We start from the raw sequence: 22,454 nt of genomic DNA, 5'->3' as shown, positions 1-22,454 counted from the left end.
TGCAAAGAAGCTTAGTTCAGGGCACTGGAGAATTACATTTTTTGGTCCAAGGGCTTTTTCTGATGAATTGGAGAAGAGCTAGGTATTTGTGTATGAACAGTTGGTTGACTGCTGTTAGGAGGCAGCATGTTGTACAGAGCACAACAGGAACAGCTGGATTCCCCTTCCAACTCCAACATCAGCTGGGGAATGTAGGCCAATTTTGTCGTCTTCATGCTTCCTCTTTTTTTCCATTTGGAAAATGGGAGTAATTCTTGTCTTGTCCCTGTCCCTGTAGGAACAGACTGAAGACAAGAGAAATTGAGATGGAATATTTTGTGCCTTTGGAGAAGTAATAAGATTGAACTGGTAGTTTTTTTTTTCCTAATGCTTAGGATTTGGTGCCGTTAGATTTGCTTGTTAGCTTTTCCACAGCTTACTACGTGCCAGTCTTGTTGGCAGCCTCGCAGCTGTGAGAAACTTGGTAAGTCTGGCCAGGGTAGTTGTGTGATTTCTATGGATCTGCACCTCCTAAGTAAGTCCGCCCTGTTGGGAAGAAGGATGAGTTTGGAATTTTAGTTTGTTCTCTTGTTTTGATTGGTAGGGACCTGGAGGCTGTGAGAAATGTCAGTTTTTTGCCAGAAGGTATATGCCTCCCTCCTTATTGTTGGTTGGAGTTAATTATGAGTCTCTGCGGTCTCTGCTGTATCATTTGGGGCTTTTCAGTAACCTCTGGGTATGATTCTCTGTGCCCTTCTTCACACCTACCTTTCCCACAGCTGTCGCTAGGAAGTACTTCCTATAGTCATTTTATAAGCCTTAAGAGTTTCCGTATTTTAACATGAAACAAACCTTTATTTCCTTTTAGGTTCTTTAGAGTCTGCTAAGTGGACCTGTCTGGATATACTGAGTCTTAAGTCTCGTATGAATTAGCTTAGAGAACTCTTTTCAAGTGAAGGAAGAAATGGGCCCAGCAACTAATCAGGTTTCTGTTCTGGAGAACTGGGCGAGGCCTTGTAACACACATATGTTGGAATTCAAAGAGCTGGGCTTGATGCCTGTGGGCCTTGGTGTGATATAGAATTGCTATTTCAGGAAAACCAGTGAAGTTCCCTTGTCTGTTTCACATATGTTGAGCTGATTGTCTTCCTTTGTATTTGGTAAAGAGTAGCATTCGCTCTAACCTTTTCAAATCATCACGGAATACACACATGGTTGGAAATGGGTACCTTGTTCATTTTTCAAGGTTTGTCTTTTGTGAGTTAACAGTTGAGGCTATTACTGGCAGTTTTGAGAGTTGTGAGGTGGAAAAATGGAGAACGGTTATGTAGTGGTTTGCTGTCTATTTGTTTGGAAAAAAGATACGGTTCTGGAAAGAGAGGCAGCCTGCCTTGGCATCAGTTTGGGGCCCTGCTGTCGTGGACAGACCTGAGATGTGAGGAGACATTGGAAAGCCTTTTCTGTTTCCTTGGGTCTTCGGGTCTAAGGGGGTCTTTCTGAGAAATAACATGACATGCTGAGAGCAAAATGATTTTATGGTGTGTGCTGAGGAAGTTCTGACTTGATGTTTGGGTTTTGGGTCAATACTCCGTTGATCTTTTCAACTATTTTTCACCAAGCGGCTGTGGTTGGCATCTCTCTTTCAGAATGAGCAACCTAGCTTCAGAAATCTCTGTCCATTTGGACCCGTGTCTTTCACTCCTTGACATTTTCCCCGCTAATATTCTAAGGTTTTAGATCTTGGACTACGTCTCTTGGCTTTCCCCCTGGAAGTTCCCTCCATAGGTTCTTGGTTTATGATGGAGTTTTGGATCTGACCTTGCTGCACAGATGTCTGTGTATTGGAAGTAAAAATGAACACATGGTTTTTGTGCCTGTAGCACATGAACAGACACTGGCTTATGACGTGTTGGAAATGGCACAGGCTGGCTGACTTGGCACTGTGTGCTTTAGCAGGGGCAGAGGTAAATTGTGGCCACAAAACCTGAAATTTGGACATCCTAGTTTGGGAGTTACTGTAGAAAAGGACATGTTGGAGTCTTAGGACACCAGTGGAGGGGATTCATGGACAAGAGAGGGAGGACATTATTCTTGCGTTGTTCATATTTTAGGTTTCAGGGAATTTGAGAAGTGGCCAGTGGTTTTATCAATGTGTTGTCGGCCCCATCTAGCCTAATGCTTTTAACTCATTTTATCCCACGGATCTGTTGTTGTACAATTAGTAATTTGCAGAGTGGAAATGGACAGAGGCCTTCTCTTTGTTTTCTGTAGCACAAGCCATGCGTAGCTGACACAAAGGACTGCTAGCCCCAAAGAAGACCTTTGCCTAAGGTCTTCTGCTGCCCCTGTGCTTTTCTGCCACCTGAGGTATAGCCCACCAAATCCTACCCCACCCTACCCCTCAAGTCTTTCTGCTGCTAAGATGCAAGTGGCCCACTGGCAAAGTTATGATGACTTAACTTGACACCCTAATGCTTATCAGGGTGACCTGGGGAGGAAGCAAATAACACAGGAATGTAGTATAGAAGGGTTTAGTTAAAAATGTTACTGGACCTGAATCATTTGCGTTGCTTTCCAAAAACAGCACATCCAGCTTAGACGGGCTTTTCCCATTTTAAATGCTTCATATATACAAAAGACACATAAAATGCATGTACTATAATAATAATGAATTGCATACTTGGGTACCCACCGCTAAGCTCAGCAAATAGAATGTTATCAGTATCTTTGAAGACCCCTGTGTGTTGCTTCCTGATTACATCTCTTCCCTCCCCCCGCATAACCACCATCCTCAATTTTATGCTAATCGTTCCCTTGGTTTGTTTTTTATAGTTGTCTAGATTGGTCTTTTCATGAATGACTGCCATTAGAATGCTCTCAGGATCCCTGAGACAGAAACTGCCTTAGACTGTTAGTTAGACCGTTCCACCCAAAGAAAGAAGGAAGCACTCATTTTTATTATTAGCCTTTCAGCCTCCTAAACCTTCTCCCTCTTCAAGCTTCCAGCCCTGCGGCCCCCTTATTTGCCAGAATAAGCCATCCCAGGGCTCTCAACTGGCTCTGGCTGTGTTCGGATTCGTACGTATTTCTTTTTCTAGATCCTAGAAACTATGGTTTTCTCCTTCACAGTGCCGGGGGTGGGGGAGAAGATGAGCTGGAGTGAGAAGGCCCCCGCAAGATGTGGGCATTTGGGTACTGCCGTTCTTCAGTGCTTGGCACTGAAGAGGCGCGTCCCCAGCACGGGCAGATGGCAGAGTAATGCAGCTTCCTTTGAAAAGAGGCAAACGGCCAAATGGCTGAGGTGCGAACCCTTTGAGAGGCCAGTGCTGTAGGTTTCTACTTGCTGAGTTTAACGTTGGACCCACCAGTTATCACATAAAAATCAGCTTGGAAGCTCTTCAGTCTCAAAGTTCATGTCCAGTGGAAATTAACTTTCCACTGCAGCCCTCTGGAGTGTTGGAACTAAGCTGCAGCTTGTCATGAGCAACTTGTACAAACAGAGGACCATGTGTGGCTGGCTGTGTCTCGTTTGGATGCGGCCATCTCTCCTGTGCGCGCCTTGGGTGGGGCAGGTGCGGTGCGCGCCATCATCAGATGAGAAGCCTCAGCACGGAAGAAGATGCAGGGGAGTGTGAGATAAGAATCCAGCGTCTTGGCTGTTTCTGAGGAAGGTCTTCACGAGACGCTTTTGAAATTTTGTTTGAAGTGAGTCTTGAGAAGCTTGGGCATCTGTGCTAAAACAAACGCGCAAAGATCTCCCGAAGTCAAATAATTTTAAGTAGGGTTTCTATTTTGGACTTCCTATGCTTCTTCTCTATGGTGCATTTGAAGTTTTATTTAGTCCTTTGGGTAGAGTTAATTTTGGAAGGTGAGCCAGGTGTAAGGCCTAGAGGCAGGCACTCAGTTCATGGGATTTTTTTTTTTTTTTAAAGTCTGATTTGTTGAGGTATAATTTATGGCCATCTAAAATTCACCTTTTTGGGGCGCCTGGGTGGCGCAGTCGGTTAAGCGTCCGACTTCAGCCAGGTCACGATCTCGCGGTCCGTGAGTTCGAGCCCTGCATCAGGCTCTGGGCCGATGGCTCGGAGCCTGGAGCCTGTTTCCGATTCTGTGTCTCCCTCTCTCTCTGCCCCTCCCCCGTTCATGCTCTGTCTCTCTCTGTCCCAAAAATAAATAAAAAACGTTGGAAAAAAAAAATTTTTTTTAAAAAATAAAATTCACCTTTTTTAGGCGTCTCGTTCTATTAATTTTGACAAGTGTATTCAGTCACATAACCTCTGCCACAGTCCAGATATAGCATATTTTTATCACTTCGGCAAGTTCTTTCCCTTGTCGTCAATTCAGTCATCCTGAGGGGAGTTTTTTGAGCTTAGCACATTTCTTTCCAGAAAGTCTTTGTCAGAGTCTTTTGGATTTCTTTCATTTCTCCCTGAAAAGCCAGTTGAAATTGGTACAAAGTGAAGTTACCTTTGGTGCCTCTTGTCCCAGGGTTTTCCAGCGGGGTCCCTGGAGCGGCATCCAGAAGCCCTGGGGGGAGCTGTGTGACGGGCAGCTCAGGGAGGGGAAGGGGCCATTTCTTTGGGTGCCAGGCAGAGCCCCTGACCCGAGGGCACCCCCTTGTTAGCTGGTGGCTCTGCCCCACAGCTCGGGGACATTTGTGCTTGTTGTAGTGCTCTTCTCAAGGCCAGGTCTCTTCCCTGCTTCCCTGGGGGGCCTCCTGCATGTTGGGGCAGGGCCACAGGGAAAACTTTTGCTCTGAGATGGCACCTGTTCAGGTCAAGAGCCTTTTTCTTGCTTCCTTGTGAAAATCAACCCTGCCTCTGACTTCCCTCCTCTAGAAATGGACTTGCTAATTACCACCCAAGGTGTTTTACTCTTGTAATACGCTGGGTGTGGAGACATCCAAAGGGATTTCTCATTGCTTTGTAGGCTGAATTTTGTAGCCAAAGCTGTTTAGAAATTGCCTTGTTTCATTCTCCCCCTTTAAATGTTAGGCTTTATTACAAAAGTGTGGCTGACAGTGACCAGGATTTGCTTTTTGTTTTTCAGTGCCTCTGGAATTGAGTGTTGTAGTGATTTAAATGCATGTGTGTTCATTTCCCCCCACCCTCCATTATTCTCTCTCTGTGTGCTTTCTCACCCCCTAGGAAACCCAGGTTGACAAGAACTCAAAGTGCCTTTTCTCCGGTCTCCTTCAGCCCGCTATTCACAGGTAAGGGTGATCTCTTTCTTTTTCTTCTGACATCTGAAAGCAGAAGTGTTCTGAGACCTGTCAGGAAACACCTGCAGATGCATCACGCGGGAGCTTCAGGCGTGTCTACAGTTACTGTCTTCATTCCATACCCGCTGGGTTTGGGGTGAGGCTATTTTTATGGTGTGGAATGTGTTCTTGACTTTGGATGCTTTATTGTTTGAGATAGAGACTGCTTACTGGTAATTAGGTGGCCCTGGCAGTTATGCAGTGCTTAGTTCAGGGTCATCACATATAAATTAAAAGTAGGAATTGCAAATTTATGGGCTCACAGTGCATAAAGGACTCTCTAGAAGGCGTACAGTTCCTGTCCCTGCTTCCAAGGGAGTTCATGGATTCTCTAATAAACATGATCCACGATTATCTGGTCTATTTTTAAGGACTTTGGGCAAAGGGGATTACGTGAACTCTTGTCTTACCCATTTTAGGGGCCAGGAGTTCTTGCAGCTGTTAGAATTCTTCATCACGTCTAATTTAAGTCTTTCCTCTTGCAGCAGGGAACACAGTTGCTCAAGTAGGAGAGTGGCTGAATCTCTCTGGGTAACTGCCTTCTCTTTAGTGGGGGAGCTTGTTCAGATAGGGAGCCTTTTTGTTACATCAGTCCCATACAGAGCTCCTGCTTGAGTAAGCTGTCGAGAAAGTCTTTAGCACGCTGCCTGAAGTCTCAGGAACTGAGTACTCCTCAGTGCGGACTAACCAGAAAGGCCTGACTTCAAACTCTTTTGGAGATGGTATCCCTCAAAAAGATGCCTGGAAGAATTATGATTTAGGAATGGACATTTCCAGAAGCAAGCTAGTGGGACCCCCATGACTGCATGGAGTGCCCCAAGTTGCCAGAACAAGTGTGCTGGTGTCTGTAATAGGCACAGGTGGAGAAGGAGGCCACTGTTCTTACCCCAAGCCCAGAATTAAAGATTCATATCTTGTAGCAGCATGTTTTTCTCATTAATCAGTGTTGCCTCTTTAAAGCAAGGAACACCTATCCACATTTGTACTTTAAGGTTTGGTATTCCTGTTTTTTAAACAGCCTTATTGGGGCGCCTGGGTGGCTCAGTCAGTTGAGCATCCGACTTCGGCTCAGGTCATGATCTCACGGTTCGTGAGTTTGAGCTCCACGTCGGCTCTGTGCTGACGGCTTGGAGCCTGGAGCCTGTTTCGGGTTCTGTGTCTCCCTCTCTCTCTTCCCCTCCCCCACCCATGGTCTGTCTCACCCTGTCTCTCAAAAATAAATCAGTGTTAAAAAAGAAATTAAAAAAAAAAAAAACAAACAAAACTCCAGCCTTATCTCTCTTGAATTACACATTTTATATAAATGCTATATCTACCATCCAGACCTCTGGCCCTTCAGTAAACATGCTTGTCTGGGCTTACTGTGTTACTCTGGGCTGCTCGGCTCTCAGTTACTAAGCCATGTGATGATTTTGGTTCCTGCTTCCAAGAACTTCTGATGACGTTTAACATCTTAAAAAATTTTTTTCTTTACCTTTTACTCATTTTTGAGAGGCAGAGACAGAGCGTGAGTGGGGGAGGGGCAGAGAGAAGGAGACAATGCAAAGCAGGCTCCAGGCTCTGAGCCATCAGCACAGAGTCCGACATGGGGCTTGAACCCATGAACCGTGAGATCATGACCTGAGCTGAGGTCGGATGCTTAACTGACTGAGCCACCCAGGCACCCCTCCACTGATGATGTTTAACCCAGCTTTTCTTTTTTCTTTTCTTCCTTTCTTTCTAAATGTTTATTTATTTTGAGAGAGAGAGAAAACACATGTGCATGTGAGCAGGGGAGGGGCAAAGAGAGAGGGAGAGCGAGAATCCCAAGCAGGCTCTGTGCTGTCCATGCAGAGCCCAGTGCGGGGGTTGGGGGTATCACAAAACATGAGATCGTGACCTGAGCTGAAATCAAGAGTCGGATGCTCAACCAACTGAGCCACCCAGGAGCCCCTCTTTCTTTCTTTCTTTTTTTAAAAAGTAAGCACAACACCCAACATGGGGCTTGAACTCGCAACCCTGAGATCAAGAGTCACATGCTCCACCAACTGAGCCAGCCAGCCGCCCCTTGCAGAGCTTTTCTGCTTATCTTAATTAGTGCTCAAGACCTTTGTGAAAAACCATGTATTAGATTCTGAAAGCCCAGCTCTTGGCCTTTTGGAGATACTGGTTACCTCATTTTTCTTAACTGGGAAATAATAAAATTCTAGCTGAAGGGTTCAGCCTCCCAAATGAGAAAAAAAAAATTGTTGGAAATAACACCCTAAGGGCCAAATTAGAGAAATCTTAAATTCTGCCCTGTAGGTCAGACCTACCAAAATTTGGCTGTCAGCCTTTGTTAATAAAATACCCTTTACCCTCTGGTGACTGAAGTAGAGAGAGGGTAGATGGGGTTGGGTGGCAAGAAGGAGTGTATATAGCAGAGAACAGAACTTATGCTGGAAGTAAGGGAAACCATGTGCCAACCCCCATCAGGCTCCTATCGAGCTTAGCTGATTTGCTGACTGTGGAAGTAATTCATCATTTAGATTGTAAATGCACTTTTCAGCCTTTGTAGCCTCAGCTTGTTAGGAGCTAGTTGATAGCTGAAATGATTGGTTCTCTTATGAGTGAATATTCTGGAAAATCTAGATATGGAAAGCCATTTAAGAAGAAGTTGGGGCTCACATTGGGACATTTATCTGGATTCAGTTTACCATGCTGTTCTTATGTTTTTCTGGCACTTGCTTTCCATGTCCATTTGGACCTCTAACAAGCTCCTTGCCTTGCTCCCTCAGGCAGAAATTGGTATACATGTCTGTAAAAATAAATGGTGTGGGCTCTATTTGAATAAAGAGCCCTCGTTCAAGGTTACATAGTGGTGCAGCCACAATTAGTTGGCCTTTCTACTGTCAATCCCGTGTTTTTGTCCTAAAGAATCCTTGACCTTTAACAGGGCAAAGAAATGATAGAATTTAAAATGGACTGCTCAGGTGTTTGGGAGTGATTCCAGCTCTGGGAAACATTAGGTTTTGGGGATTTTGACAGCTGAGGACCTCGAGCCTTTCTTGCTTGCCCTTTACCTTTTTTCGCTTCCGGCCTCGGCTTCAGGCAAGGTGCTTCCATAACATCCTTGCTCCGTGAATCCCTCAGGTGAAACTGTGTCGCTTGTGGACGTGGACATCTCTCAGCGGGGCCTGACCTCTCCACACCCTCCAACTCCCCCCCCTCCTCCGAGAAGAAGCCTCAGCCTCCTAGGTATGGTCTCTGACCTTCTCTGCCTTCTTGCTTTAGTGGGAGGGGGTGAGTTTTAGGGACCTGTTGTTCTTTTCCAGAAGGAGCAAACAAGCTCCTGAGCTGCTAATAATGACCCAGATATTCCCTGTCCCTTGTCATCTCCCTGAGCAGTTAAATGGGTGTCTTATCTGCATGCTGTAACATTTGCTGTCCATGTGTTGATTAGATCTGTATTTATCTGGCCCCGAATCTACTGCTTGTAGACTGCTCTAGGGATATCCTTACTTTTCTGCTTTCGACAGAGGAAACCAGGTTAAGATGATTGTTGCCCTCTGTGCAAAAAGCCAGGGTGAAGGTCAGGCCGTCTTGCTCCAGAGGGCAGCCTGATGATCCTTCTCCCTCTCCTGTGCTTCACCTCACTCATCTGTGCTCATATTTCTGAACCTCTTGCTTCTGTTCTCTCTTCTAGATGATATCAGTGGGACGCTGCCTACATCTGTCCTTGTGGCTCCGATGGGGTCTTCCCTGCAGTCTTTCCCCCTACCTCCGCCTCCTCCACCCCATGCCCCAGGTTAGCTTAGCTTAGAGGCAAGCCTTGTAAAAGTTGGGAGTACCAAGTGACGTACTCTTGAAGGATGGGAGAAGTCTATTTATGGAAATAACAGAACTTACGAGAAAGCTTAAATCTTATCCCCTTGGCTGGGCCAGAACTCCTTGGAATTGAGGCCAAGAACTGGTTTTTCTGACCCGTTTTCCCTGTGGAGGTGAATCTGACTTTTGCTAGGGATAAAAAGCCTATTGAATTTTTCCCCTCCTTGTTGCTGAGACTGGTTTGCAATCTCTGAGTAGATCTCACTTGGGAAACTTCCCTAATCTCAGGATGGTGAGGAGGTTTAAAGTTTTCAAAGTTCCCTGGTTTTTCTAAGCTTTTAATGTTTACTGCAGCCTTGTAAATAAGTACCAAGCCTTTAGTAGCCCATACCTGCTTTGCCAGCCTCCAGTACCCACGGAGTAAAATGAATGAAATCAGCATTCTTTTCTACTTGCCTGGCAAAATGGTTCTTCTTCCTGGGCAAGTAAGCGAGTCACTATTTCCAAGGCTGCTTTACCGGCGCTTCACCTCGAGGTGGGAGAAGCTGGAATCGCTCTAGGCTGGTGAAGCCCCTGAAGTAGTCACCTTAGTCAGGTTAGTGAGCAGCCCCCCTCCCCCTCTCCTGGGGCAGAATGCCCCCACCCATCCTTCACAGCTTCCACGAGCCCACACAGCTTTTTGTTCCAGCCCATCCAGCTCTTTTCCACTGCTTTGGCTTCCACCCTTTCCAGCTTAGCTTCTAATGCCTTGCCCCTCTTCAGTTAGCATCTCTGTTTTGGGGGGAGGATCTGCTTGTGGTTGGGAGCAAGGAGGGAACAAGTGACCATCACCCTTTTGCCCTGCAGATGCATTTCCCCGGATCGCTCCCATCCGAGCAGCTGAATCCCTGCACAGCCAGCCCCCCCAGCATCTCCAGTGTCCCCTCTACCGGCCCGACTCAAGCAGCTTTGCAGCCAGCCTTCGAGAGTTGGAGAAGGTGGGTGGTGCCTGGGGACTGGCGGCTGGCCTCCTCTCCCACTCCCCTTCTTCTGTACTGGGCTCTCCTTTCATTATTTTTAGAGGAAGAGTAGTTATCTTGCCTCTGTATTTACAGCGCCAAAACAATTGTGTTGCTCTGATCAATTCCATAAGAGACGCTGTAAAATTAAATCTTGGAGGAAAAATATTGAACGTGGTAAGAAAGGTTGTGGAGAAATGTTTACGTAGTTGAAGCTGACTTCAATAGATTAACTGACCCAGTTCCCGCTTCTCTTCTTCGGAGGGCTTCAGTAATGCAATTGTAGGCTTTTTCTTCTGTTACTTTGGAGGTCTAAAACAACGAGCCTGCCGTTCGTTGCTAATGGTTAAGACACTCTTAGCTTTTGCCTAGTGAAATGTTTAGGAAATGATAAGAAGGGGGCTTCTCCTGTGGTAAAATAGATTGTGCTGAGAACTTGAACATTTCCCTGTGCTGTGAATCACTTGGCCACTTCTTATCTTTGGTAGTGTGGTTGGTACTGGGGACCAATGAACTGGGAAGATGCAGAGATGAAGCTGAAAGGGAAGCCAGATGGCTCTTTCCTGGTACGAGATAGCTCTGATCCTCGTTATATCCTGAGCCTCAGTTTCCGGTCACAGGGTATCACCCACCACACGAGAATGGAGCACTACAGAGGTAAGAGGTGCTGTTTGAAGAAAGCCTTCTTCCCCCTTTGCCTGCCTCTACTTGTGCTGTCCGGCTTTGTCATAGGAAGGGTTTGCAGAAGTGGAACTATGAAGAGGGAGGAGAATCTCATACTCAGTTGAATGTTGTTGTGGGTACTGGTTTCAGTCACTAGAAGAAATGTTGGCGGGGGTAGGGAGGAAGGTAAGGGTTCCATTTAGAAGTATTCTCAGCATTTTGTCTCCAAAATAGGAGGGCCTGCACAAGACTGCTGAACAGAACAAAGCCAGTGAAACTCTCTTGACAGAGGGAAGAAATACTCTAGGACCACTAGACAAATTCTCCCAAGCTTCATTCATAATTAAACTTAACATCTAGAGAGACTTTCTATTAAATCCTATACACAAAGAGGAGAATTTAGTGTCCACCCTGTGACTGTTCTGTAGTGAATTTCTTTGCCTGATAGTCACATCCGCTCTTCCTGCCAAGCAGCATGGTGTTAATTTCTTTTGGTCAGCTATGTAGTCATCAGAACTCAGAGACTTTGCAGGGTCAACATGCTTTAGACTCTCTGCCTTCCTCCCTAGTGGTGCCTCCACCTTTGTGGTCTGCTTGTGCCTCATGCTGCGGTCACATCTAGAAGCTGATTTGTTCAGCACCACTGTCGGAATTGGCTTTGCATCATGGCATGCTGTGTTTGACATGTGCCAGAAACCTGTGATGGTCACAGGTGGTGGGGCTGGGTAACACGGTAATCCATCCTTTGTCAGAATAACTGCATATGTTACAAATTTGCTGAGCGTAGGGAACTTTGGGGAGTTTCAGGGACTTGCCCCTCCTATCCCTCACACTGTCCCCACACGTGATCAACATTAAACGAGCTGTTAGACACAGCATCTCAAAGCGAGAGTTTTTTTTCATGCTCTTCTCAGCCACCACCACGTCTTTTCTGCTCTCGGCCATGTTGTGCTGTGTTTATCTGGTTTGCTTCTCATGCGAGTCAGGAAGGTAGCGTGTTAGGCCAGCATAGCTTTGTCCATGGTTTCCTCTGTCGCCGCCTCTGCCTTAAAGATGCATAAGGAGAAAGGAATTTTGGTCCACAGACCTGAGAATTAGTTAGATAACCGTGGCATAGACTGCCTGTGCCCTCCTAAAAGCCAAAATCAGACCAGCAGAAAAACAACATGCAAAATAGAGCATTTCAGAATGAAGTATTTTTATAAATCTGTGAAAATACTGAATGACTAGGCTAGGAAAATGATGAATAAATGCCTGACCTCTAGGTCCCTGATAGGTGAGATGCCGGTAACGAGAGAACTTTCAAATGGTTCTCCAGTTACTTTTTGTTCAAAGCGGCTTTTCTTTCTTGAATGAGTGGAATTTTTAATAGAAGCCGTGTGGGTCTTTCCGTTGCCAGTTTGCAATGGAGCATCTGTCTTCATCTTTTTGAGTGATACTGTAAGAGTGGCTAGAGAGACTCAAATCTGCAGTTCTCTTGAGTGATTCTGTCCCTTTTGTGGGTGACTTCTTTGCACTTAGTGCTTGGGTTTTTGTTTTTTTCTTTGGGTTTGGGGACTTTAGAATTTGGGGTGGGATCTTTGGAACATGTTTGGGGCGGGAGTGGGATTTTAGAAGTTAAAGAAGACCTAGAATTTGACTTTTTGTGCCTAACACATGAATGAATGAGACTTGCAGAACTGCTGTTCCGTTCTTTCCCCAACTATTCCATGAATGCTTGAAGACAGGTAGACAGATCTTTTGAGGGGATGTCATTTAAACTTGCTTTTGCTATGGCAGTCTTTTCTTATGGTCCATGATTTAAGGATTAGTGTGCATTCTAATACCTTATTAGAGGCTACATCTTTTCTTCCCATTAATTGTGGAACAAACAGGAACAGGTGGCTTCAGGACCTTTGTCTGACAGCTTGCCCACAAACTACCCTCCCAGAACTGAGAATTATTAAAACATTCAAGGTAACTTCCCAGATCTTTTGAAAGTAAGTTTTTACATTTTTACCTCTCCTTAATTTTCCGTGGCAGGAACTTTCAGCCTGTGGTGTCATCCTAAATTTGAGGATCGCTGTCAATCAGTGGTGGAGTTCATTAAGAGAGCCATCATGCACTCCAAGAATGGGAAGTTTCTCTACTTCTTGAGATCCAGGGTTCCGGGTAAGGCTATAGTTACATTAATTATTTAACATGGTCATGATGCAGTACAGTACCAAAATGTGCCCCCCCTTCTCCCCAGAAAAAGCCATACTTCGTTGAAGTTTTCTTTCTGGCTCTTATGGTAACCACTCTTCCTAGAGTCTAGTGGTTAGGTTAATCCCCTGCCCTTGAACATTAATCCTACAATATATTGAGAAGGAATCTTTGCTTTTTTGACCACATGAATGAGAAAACGGATCCCGCCTCTGATGTCCAGGTGTCTTATGATGAATATTTAACATTCAGAGGTGTCTCCTTGTCCTTGAACCAGGGATCTCACACTTCCGTGTGAAGCAGAGAGGTGAGAACTTGCTCAGGCAATTTCTATGGGAACAGGGAAGCTACAAGAGTATTCACTAGAAAGCCAATGCTGAGTGTCAAGGAGGCTGAATTCAGTGGCAGTCTGCTGTGGATTTTGTCCTTCCGCACTAAACTTCCTATTAAAGAGTAGGTAGTCTTTGTTGTGCCTCCTGTCTCTACCGGCATTGACTATAAAGATGTCTCTCCATCTGGGTGCACTGGGAAGTTCCCATCCTTGCTAGTGCCATCACATAGTCTTTCTGCCCACTTAGTAGTGCGGTATCTAAATAAACTTTACCGAAAGAATGGTTTGAAAGAGCCTGCTGTAATAGGGCTGGGGAAAAGCAAAACAAGCATATTAATTGAGGAGTTCGTAAGTTACAAACAGAACTGAAAATGAGAACTTTATACATTCCCAGTGAATCAAATTAAGATTCTTAAACACACTGACTGCCAAGAAATTGCTCTAAAAAGAGGTTCCCAGTGGAGCCTCAGGCAGAACATCAGTAACAGGATTGAGCCAGGTTATAGGAATGTGTTTTATAATCTTGGTGATTTAAATAAGGCATGACAGGGTGCGAACTGTATTAATTCTCACTTCATTTAATATTTGCCTCAGCGCTGTCAACACAGTTAGGTCTCATGCAGTTGACTTGGTTAAAGAGAAAAGTTAGAATCCTTTCTTACAGGAATTGACTCTTTAGCAATTTTTTTAAGTTTGTGGCTTTTGCGGGGCTGGGTTAAATGGGTGACGGGCACTAAGGGCACTTTTCGGGATGAGCCCTGGGTGTCACATGTAAGAGATGAATCACTGAGTTCTACTCCTGAAAGTAAGACTACGCTGTATGTTAACTAACTTGAAAATAAATAAATTTAAAAAAAGAAAAAGAAAAAAAAAAGAATTGCTAGTCAAACTTCATAAAAAAAAAGTTTGTGGCTTTTGGGGGTTATCATTATCAAAAATAAGCAACATCTCTACCCTCAGAGACCTCGTTTCCTCAAAGGGGAGACAGGTAGGAAGGTAAAGGCAGAAGCACATGTAAAACTCAGTACAAGGCCTGGCGGAGATTGACGAGGGCAGAGACGCAGCTGTGTTTATGGGTAAACCAGGGAAATCCTCGCACAGGATTCTGAAGTCTGGAGCATGTATCTACTTGTAGAGTATTGAGAGACTTTGTTGGACTCCTCTGGTATAGCTCATTTCCTTCTACAAATGTGCCCTGTCTGCAGAAATTTTAAGATTCTTGCCATTGTTAACTAAGCGGCTAGAACTTGGAACAACTGCTACTGTTTGTTGAGTACGTATCGTATCGTATCGTATCGTATCGTATCGTATCGTATCGTGTGCCAGTTATTTTGTCAGATTCTTTATTTAAACATCTCTGATTACTTACAACAACCTAATAGATTGGTCCGTTTATAGATAAGACCATTTTCATTTTGCCAGTGAAGAAACTGAGGCTGAGGCTCAAAAGTGAAGTTCCTTACTCTAAACGTCACTTAGCTGATGAGTGCTGAAGTCAGAGTTCAAACCCAGGCTCGACTAACTCCAGACCGTGCGCTTTATGTGCCGCCACTCCGTTAACGGGGCAGAGTGACAGCAAGCAAAGTGAAACGCGAGCTTGCTGGGATTTGTGGGGACTACAGGGAAGACAGCAGTGTTTTTATTAGCGGAGGGTGTCTTTTTAGGACCCAGGAGGAAGGCTGCAGATAGGATCTCTGTTTGCACTTCAAACCGTAATCAAGTTGAGAAGGCAAAGCAGAGTTAGTATTTGCTCCTAGACTGTAAGTGACCGCTCTCAGAACGACTGGGACAAAGGGCAAAGCCAGTGTTCTTTACCATTGTTTGCTGTCCTCCTTTGCTGTCGTAAACGTCTAGACTTTCTGTGAGATTGATTCTGTGAGGGACTTGGTGTGAAGAAGAGGTAGTCATTAGCATTTGGGTTGAGCTTTCTTAGCCGGCACCAGGGATTTTAGCTCAGTAGTTTTTAAAAGGAGCCTATTTGTTGAGACTTTGGGATGATGATAACTGAATGCCTACAAGGGGCCAGGTATTATTTCATTTAACCTTGACAAGATCCTTTATTATTTATTAAAAAAAATTTTTTTTTAATGTTTATTTATTTTTGAGAGACAGAGAGAGACAGAGCATGAATGGGGGAGGGGCAGAGAGAGAGGTGGGAGACAGACTCCGAAGCAGGCTCCAGGCTCTAGGCTCTGAACTGTCAGCAGAGCCTCATGGACTCATGGACTGCGAGATCATGACCTTAGTCGAAGTCGGATGCTCAATAGACTGAGCCACCCAGATGCCCCAAACCCTTACAAAATCTTAAAGGCATACTACAGTATCCCTTCTCCCTTTCCTCCCTCCCATCCTTCCGCACAGATTAAGAATCTGAGGTACAGTGAATTGCAGAGCCAGGATTCAAAGTCAAGTTTTTCTGAGTTGGCTGCACTAACAGGGCATGTGGGCTGGTGATAAAGGGATGCTAGGGATCCTAGGAATCATAAAGCTAGGACTAATGGGAAAGTTCTGGATGGTGGCAAGTAAGGAGCAGAAGGAAGGAAATTAGAACAACTGTAATAATTGACATCAGGGGAGGGACCCTTAGTGAAAATAAAAATGATGGCACCTGATGTCGCTTTCCCCCTTATGTCTTTTTAGCACAGTGGAGCGTGATTGTCACAGATCTGAGGTCACTGCATCTCAGTCTGGTCCATTCCACAGTTATAAACCAAATGCCTATACTACGGGACAGCAGTCTCAGAGAGAGACTATGATTGGATTAACACAGAACTCCTGATGCTGTTCGAGCCAAACTGAAAGGGAACATATCTTTATTAGTTGGGAGAATCTTTGTCATCTGAAGTACATGAAAAGAAAATCTTTTTTAAAAAGATTTTTATTTTATTGTATATTATATTATATTATATTATATTATATTATATTATATCATATTATATGTTTATTTATTTTTGAGAGAAAGTCATCATGAGCAGGGAGGGACAGAGAGAGGGAAACAGAGAATCCCAAGCAGGCTCCATGCTGCCAACGCGGAGCCCAGTGCAGGGCTTGAACTCATGAAATGTGAAATCACGACCTGAGCCAAAATCGAGAGTTGGACGCTTAGCTAACTGAGCCACCCAGGTGCCCCTTAGTTTATTTTTAAATGTTTATTTATTTTGAGAGACAAAGTGCACGAGCGAGTGATGGGAGATGAGACAGAGACGGGGGGTGGAGAGAGAGAATCCCAAACAGGCTCCATGCTGTCAGCACAGAGCCTGACGTGGGGCTCGATCTCCCAACTTTGAGATCATGACCTGAGCCAAAATCAAGAGTTGGACGCTTAACCGACTGAGCCAGCCAAGCACCCCATTAAGATTTTATTTTTTGGGGCGCCTGGGTGGCGCAGTCGGTTAAGTGTCCGACTTCAGCCAGGTCACGATCTCGCGGTCTGTGAGTTCGAGCCCCGCGTCAGGCTCTGGGCTGATGGCTCGGAGCCTGGAGCCTGTTTCCGATTCTGTGTCTCCCTCTCTCTCTGCCCCTGCCCCGTTCATGCTTTGTCTCTCTCTGTCCCAAAAATAAATAAAAAACGTTGAAAAAAAAAAAAAAAAAAGATTTTATTTTTAAGTAATCTCTACAACCCAGTGTAGGGCTTGAATTTATAACCCTGAGATCAGGAGTCACACACTACCAACTGAATCAGCCAGGCACCCCAATACCTTTTTTTTGTTTTTGTTTTTAATTTTTTTAAGTTTGTTTATTTTGAGAAAGACGACACGAGTGGGGGAGTGGTAGAGAAAGAGGAAGAGACAGAATTCCAAGCAGCCTCCATACTGTCCATGCAGAGCCCAATGCGGGGCTTCAACCCACAGAAGTGAGATCATGACCTGAGCTGAAATCAAGAGTTGGATGCCTAACCGACTGAGCCACCCAGGTTCCCCAAATTTTCGTTTTTTTAATCACTCTTTGAATTACACAACTCTAAGGAAATAGGTCTCTCTTTTGTAACCATCATTAATCTTATAATTGTTTGTTCAGTGACAGGTCTGTATCCCAGGATTTCTTTTTTCTTTTTTTTTTAAATGTTTATTTATTTATTTATTTATTTATTTTTCAACGTTTTTTATTTATTTTTGGGACAGAGAGAGACAGAGCATGAACGGGGGAGGGGCAGAGAGAGAGGGAGACACAGAATCGGAAACAGGCTCCAGGCTCCGAGCCATCAGCCCAGAGCCCGACGCGGGGCTCAAACTCACGGACCGCGAGATCGTGACCCGGCTGAAGTCGGACGCTTAACCGACTGCGCCACCCAGGCGCCCCTGTTTATTTATTTTTGAGAGAGAAGGAGAAAGCACATCCACGCGGGAGAGGCAGGAGAGGGGGACGGAGGTTCCAAAGTGGGTTCCATGCTGACAGCAGAGATCTTGGTGTGGGGCTCGAACTCAGGAACCGCGAAATCATGACCTGCGCCGAAGTTGGCCACTTAACTGAGCTCCTCAGGTGCCCCTCCCAGTACCATTGACATTTTGAGCTGGATAATTCTGGTCTTCAGGAAACAGTTTGGTTTGGCAGAAAGACCTGTGTGTTGGGGTGCTCAGACTTGGGAGAGACTTGTCACCCCTAACCTGGTCCTTGAGGTGGGGGGGCAGGGGGAGAGAAAATAATGAAGTGGCTGGAAACTGTATTGGAGCCCAGGTCCCCTGGTAGGAAGGACCAGAGGAAAGTTCCTGATGATCACTGTTCCATCTTGTCCCTTCCCTTTCAGCTGACCTAGTGTCTTGTCTTGGATTTATTTCCATCTCTAACCTCTTCCCTTAACGTGCTCTGGATGCAAGAGCTCCAGTTGTTTGCTGTGTTTGGGGGCAAACAGTAAATGGTCAGGTTGACACCAGGGAATATCAGAGAATTAACAGGTTTCAAATCGCTATTTGTGAACCTAAGGCTATAAGTAACACAATTAAATAGGCAAGTATATGTGGTCATTAAAATTCAAGTAGGCAAACAATCAGGTAATTTTTTGCTGCATATTATCCTGGTCTCTTTAGCCACAAGTCTGATAGTACTGTGTCTTTGGGAATAAATAATTAGATACATAAATTACCTTTATCTCTGAAACATCATGTTGAATTTAGCGTTATTATAACCCATCCCCAAAAGCTTTCTGTTTGCCATAGTTTAATTCACTAAAGAATATTTTTAAAATGCAAGAGAGAGAAAGGGTAAATTCAAAGAGGCCTTTGAACCCAATACCATTTTGAAACCACTTGAGTTTAAATATATTCAAGAGAGAAATCCATGTGTGATTTTTTTTTTTTTTTTTTTTAATAGCGTGTGAGAGGAGACGACTGACCATGTGGGTGGAGGAGGGCTACAGTGCTTCAGAATATAAGCCCTAGGATTGAAGGGGTAGGAGCAAGGAGAAGACTGAGAGCAGCTGGTCATGAATCAGAGTGCTTGGGGCTGCCCTGGACAGCGCCCCCGTCAGACAACAGAGGGAGAGTTGCTCTGGAGAGACTCCTGGAGAACCTTCCTTTGAGGTTCTGTGGGCTCAGCTTTTCCTCAGAGCGGGTGTTCATGGCAGGCCAGCTTTGTTGGTTCTGTGCCATGAGAGAGTGCTCTAAGCCTGGCCTCAGGTTCATCATATATGAAATGGGGATAATAGTGATATCTGCCTCAAAGTATAGTTTTAATGACTAAATGAGTTAAATTTTTTTTTAACGTTTATTTTTGACAGTGTGTGCCAGAGGGGGAGGGGCAGAGAGACAGGGGGCCAGGGGATCGACAGCAGAGAGCCTGACGCGGGGTAGGAACCCCTGAGCTAAAGTCGGATGCCTAACTGACTGAGCTGCCCAGGCGCCCGAGTCAGAAGTTTAAAAAAATGTTTTTAACATTATTTTGAGAGAGAGAGATAGAGAACAAATGGGGGAGGGGCAGAGAGGGAAGGAGACAGAGAATCCCAAGCAGGCTGTGTGCCGTCAGCACAGAGCCCGATAACGTGGGGCTCAAACTCACAAACCATGAGATCATGACCTGAACCGAAGTCATGAGTCCAACACTTAACCGACTGAGCCCCCTGGGCACCCCTGAGTTAAGTGCTTTTTTTAAATTAATTTTTTAAAGTTATTTATTTACTTATTTTGAGAGAGCCTGAGCAGGGGAGGGGCAGAGAGAGAGGGAGAGAGAGAATCCCAAATAGGCTCCGTGCCATCAGTGCAAAGCCGGACGTTGGGCTCAAACTCATGAGCCAGGAGATCAGGACCTGAGCCGAAGTCGGGTGCTCAACCGACTCAGCCACCCAGGCGCCCCATGTGGTAACAGCAGAATATGTATTCGGACTTTTTTCTTTTTCAGAAAGTCCATTATCAATGACCACGAAAAGGCTTTGGGAGATAGTCCACAAGCTTTAATTTTTTCTTCTCATGCCTTCAAACAAAATTTTAAAACTGTTTGAAATTGAACTCCAAAAACAGTAGATGTGTTATTTTCCAACAAGTTGTGTCTACAGAATTTCTTTTGACGGGACAGTGACTGAGAAAAGAATTCTTTCAAAGCCTTTGCACCTGAGCTGCTTTCTGAGAGCAGTTTGCTTATTGGCCTCCAGTAGCCCCTTGTGTGTTGGAACCAGAATATTCTTTGCTCCCTTGAGCCATTGCCCATGTTCCTGCCTTTCTGGAGGTCTCCGTTCTGTGGCATTGACTCTCGAGGGGGGTTGGAACTCCCCAGCACCAAGCCTGCTGATGCTGACGAAACCAGGGTGTGGGACTCCCCTTGGGCCTGGCTGGCATCAGTCAGCAGGCACTCTGGCACGGAGCACTACTGACTCCAGCCTGCCCAAGCTACTGTAGTTGCTTCTCTTTTAAAAGCATCCTCTTTTTTTTCTGCCCTGCACCCGGGCTAAAATTTCAGGAGCAAGAAGGGTGGGAGGAGGTGAGGGGGGCGGTGTGTGTGGGAAATAAGAGGTGGTTAAACCTGCTTGTCCTGATTTGAAGTAAATGGTAGGAGTGATAGGCTTATAAACTCTGATCCCAGCCGTTGCCTTCTACTTACCAGCCTCTTAGCTGGAGTCGGCTGGGGACCCTTCTGAGCAGCCCCAGTTGTCCCGTGCAGGATGCTGCTAGATGTGCTGCGCAAGTACGTCCCGTTCCTAGGAGGGATGCTTTGATTCTTGCCCTTCACTGAGAGCCTCGGGCCTGGGATTGGCCACTTGGCTGCAAGTCAAGTCTGTGGCTTGGCGCTTTGCATTGGGCTGTTCTGAAGAGCAAGACTGTCAGCTGTCACTAGTAATGCTCGGGGGGCCCTTGGTGGGGGCGAGTAGAGTCCCTTGAGTGAAACACAGCGGTAATACCTCTGACAATGGAAATCAGCAGGTCTTTGTGGAAGGGAGCTTTTGCACAGAACGCACATATGAACCGTAAAGAAGCCCCATTTCCCTTCCCTGGATTCTCTTCACGAGGGCAGTGGTAGTTAGCTGCATTGCTCCCTCTGAATATGTCTCTTGGTTTTCGTTCCCAAAGGACTGCCTCCAACTCCAGTCCAGCTGCTCTATCCGGTGTCTCGATTCAGCAACGTCAAATCCCTCCAGCACCTTTGCAGATTCCGAATCCGACAGCTCGTCCGGATAGATCACATCCCGGATCTCCCACTGCCTAAGTAAAGTGGGGTCTCTAGGGGTGGGGCGGGAATGGAATGGAGGGTTGGTTGTAAATGTTAGTGAGGCCCGCCAGCTGATCGTGCCGTCAGTGTTCACAGGCGTCGCCCTTTCACTTCTCACGTGTCTTAGCACCCAACTCTGGAAATGTCAGCCGGCAGCCAGAAGGGAGGAAGGTGTGTGCGTGTGTGTCAGCCTCCCTTCTGCAGTCGCTATGCAGAGTGGAGTGGAGGTGGTAAGAGGGAGGGAGACAGAACTGTAATAAGTGAGAAAGTGGGAATTTTCTTAGGTCGACAGTTTTTTGTGTAGTCTCAGCCATCCAGGGGTTGAAGAAGAAGGAAGGATTGAACAAAAGCGGCCTTTTGTTTATGATCTTTGTATGTAACACTTTACGTGTATCCCTCTTGTGTTCACAGACCTCTGATCTCTTATATCCGAAAGTTCTACTACTATGATCCTCAGGAAGAGGTGTACCTGTCTCTAAAGGAAGCGCAGCTCATTTCCAAACAGAAGCAAGAGGCTGAACCCTCCACGTAGCGAGGGGCCCCCTGCTAGTCGCCACCAAGGGTATGAGCTCTCTGTCTCGCTGCCCGGCTAAGTGTTTCTGGACAGTTATCATCGTGGGCCTCGCCCCCCTCCCCCACACCCCATGCGTATACTCTCGATCCAGACATCTGCCCATGCAGTTACCAGATCTGGTCATGGAGTCCAGGGGGCACATATGCCAAATGGGAGAAGAACAGATAGGCATGAGAGGCCTCAAGAGTATTTGCCAAGCAGCATGCAAGCTAATCACTGAATGTAAATAAGGAGGAGGGCACACAAGTGTAACTAAGTGTGCGGTCTTCTCTCATACTTTGACCACTCTTCTTGCTGTTGCACAAATGACGTGTAAAACAGGACACCAAAGGGGAGGAAACTTCATCAAAGGGGAGGCAGACGTGCCTTTAATTACAACGGGCGTGTGCTTCAGTGGGAACTCCCGTGTCCCATGGCTTGGCATGTGAGGGCGAGAGCAAAAAAGCTCAGTCTTCTACTTAGATTTCCATCCGGACCACTGAAAAGTAAATTATTGAAAAGAGTAAGTGAATTAGCTAAGGAATTCATTTATCTAAGTGGCTGTTCTCCCGTCACTACATTAACTGACTTCTAGTCATTTATTCTCCCCATAAAATACCTTGGAATACTGGTTTGTGCAGATGAATGGTAATTAGTCTCTTAAATTGCAGTCACGTGAGCATTGAAAGGTAAGGATGAGTAGGGAACAAAATTGCCAGAGAGTTGTGATTTTGGTGGTGTGGATTACCTGCAGGATCTCACGTTCTGGTGATTTGCAGGGTGCAGTGATCCCCCGTCTTTCCCCTTTGCGTAGAGTGTCCTCTTGAAGCACCCACTACGTCTGCTACCCTCTAACCTTCTCTGTTCCCAGTGCCCCCTCCCACACTGAGCAAACGAGGGGAAAAACCGGCAGAGTGACAGCCTTAGAACCCAGGGAGCCATCATCTCCCCGTGCTTTCTGCTGTCTTTATAACCGGAGAGCGTGACGACTGGCATTTATGTCCCACGGGTTTTCCTGGGCCATGACCAAGGTGATCCCAGCTGTGTGTCTCCTCTTAGCTGTGGACA

The 22,454-nt window shown here is 45.7% G+C and overlaps 1 protein-coding gene across 2 annotated transcripts in view; it reads left to right on the top strand.

Moving 5' to 3' along the window:
- Nucleotides 1-22,454, top strand: part of SOCS7 (suppressor of cytokine signaling 7) — a 33,457-nt gene that overhangs the window by 3,009 nt on the left and 7,994 nt on the right. Inside the window, exons 2-9 of one of the 2 annotated variants that reach the window (XM_058706040.1) lie at nucleotides 5,127-5,191; nucleotides 8,351-8,455; nucleotides 8,904-9,005; nucleotides 9,872-10,002; nucleotides 10,512-10,680; nucleotides 12,709-12,837; nucleotides 20,695-20,830; nucleotides 21,245-21,395. In XM_058706040.1, the coding sequence (XP_058562023.1) occupies nucleotides 5,127-5,191; nucleotides 8,351-8,455; nucleotides 8,904-9,005; nucleotides 9,872-10,002; nucleotides 10,512-10,680; nucleotides 12,709-12,837; nucleotides 20,695-20,830; nucleotides 21,245-21,365 (958 nt within the window). In that variant the 3' untranslated portion in view covers nucleotides 21,366-21,395. The remainder of the gene's footprint in view (nucleotides 1-5,126; nucleotides 5,192-8,350; nucleotides 8,456-8,903; nucleotides 9,006-9,871; nucleotides 10,003-10,511; nucleotides 10,681-12,708; nucleotides 12,838-20,694; nucleotides 20,831-21,244; nucleotides 21,396-22,454) is intronic. The other variant, XM_058706041.1, reaches the window with a different exon arrangement.

The sequence above is a fragment of the Neofelis nebulosa genome, chromosome 16 (genome assembly GCF_028018385.1).
Source record: "Neofelis nebulosa isolate mNeoNeb1 chromosome 16, mNeoNeb1.pri, whole genome shotgun sequence".
NCBI lineage: Eukaryota > Metazoa > Chordata > Mammalia > Carnivora > Felidae > Neofelis > Neofelis nebulosa.
This window is presented reverse-complemented; position numbering and strand designations above follow the sequence as displayed.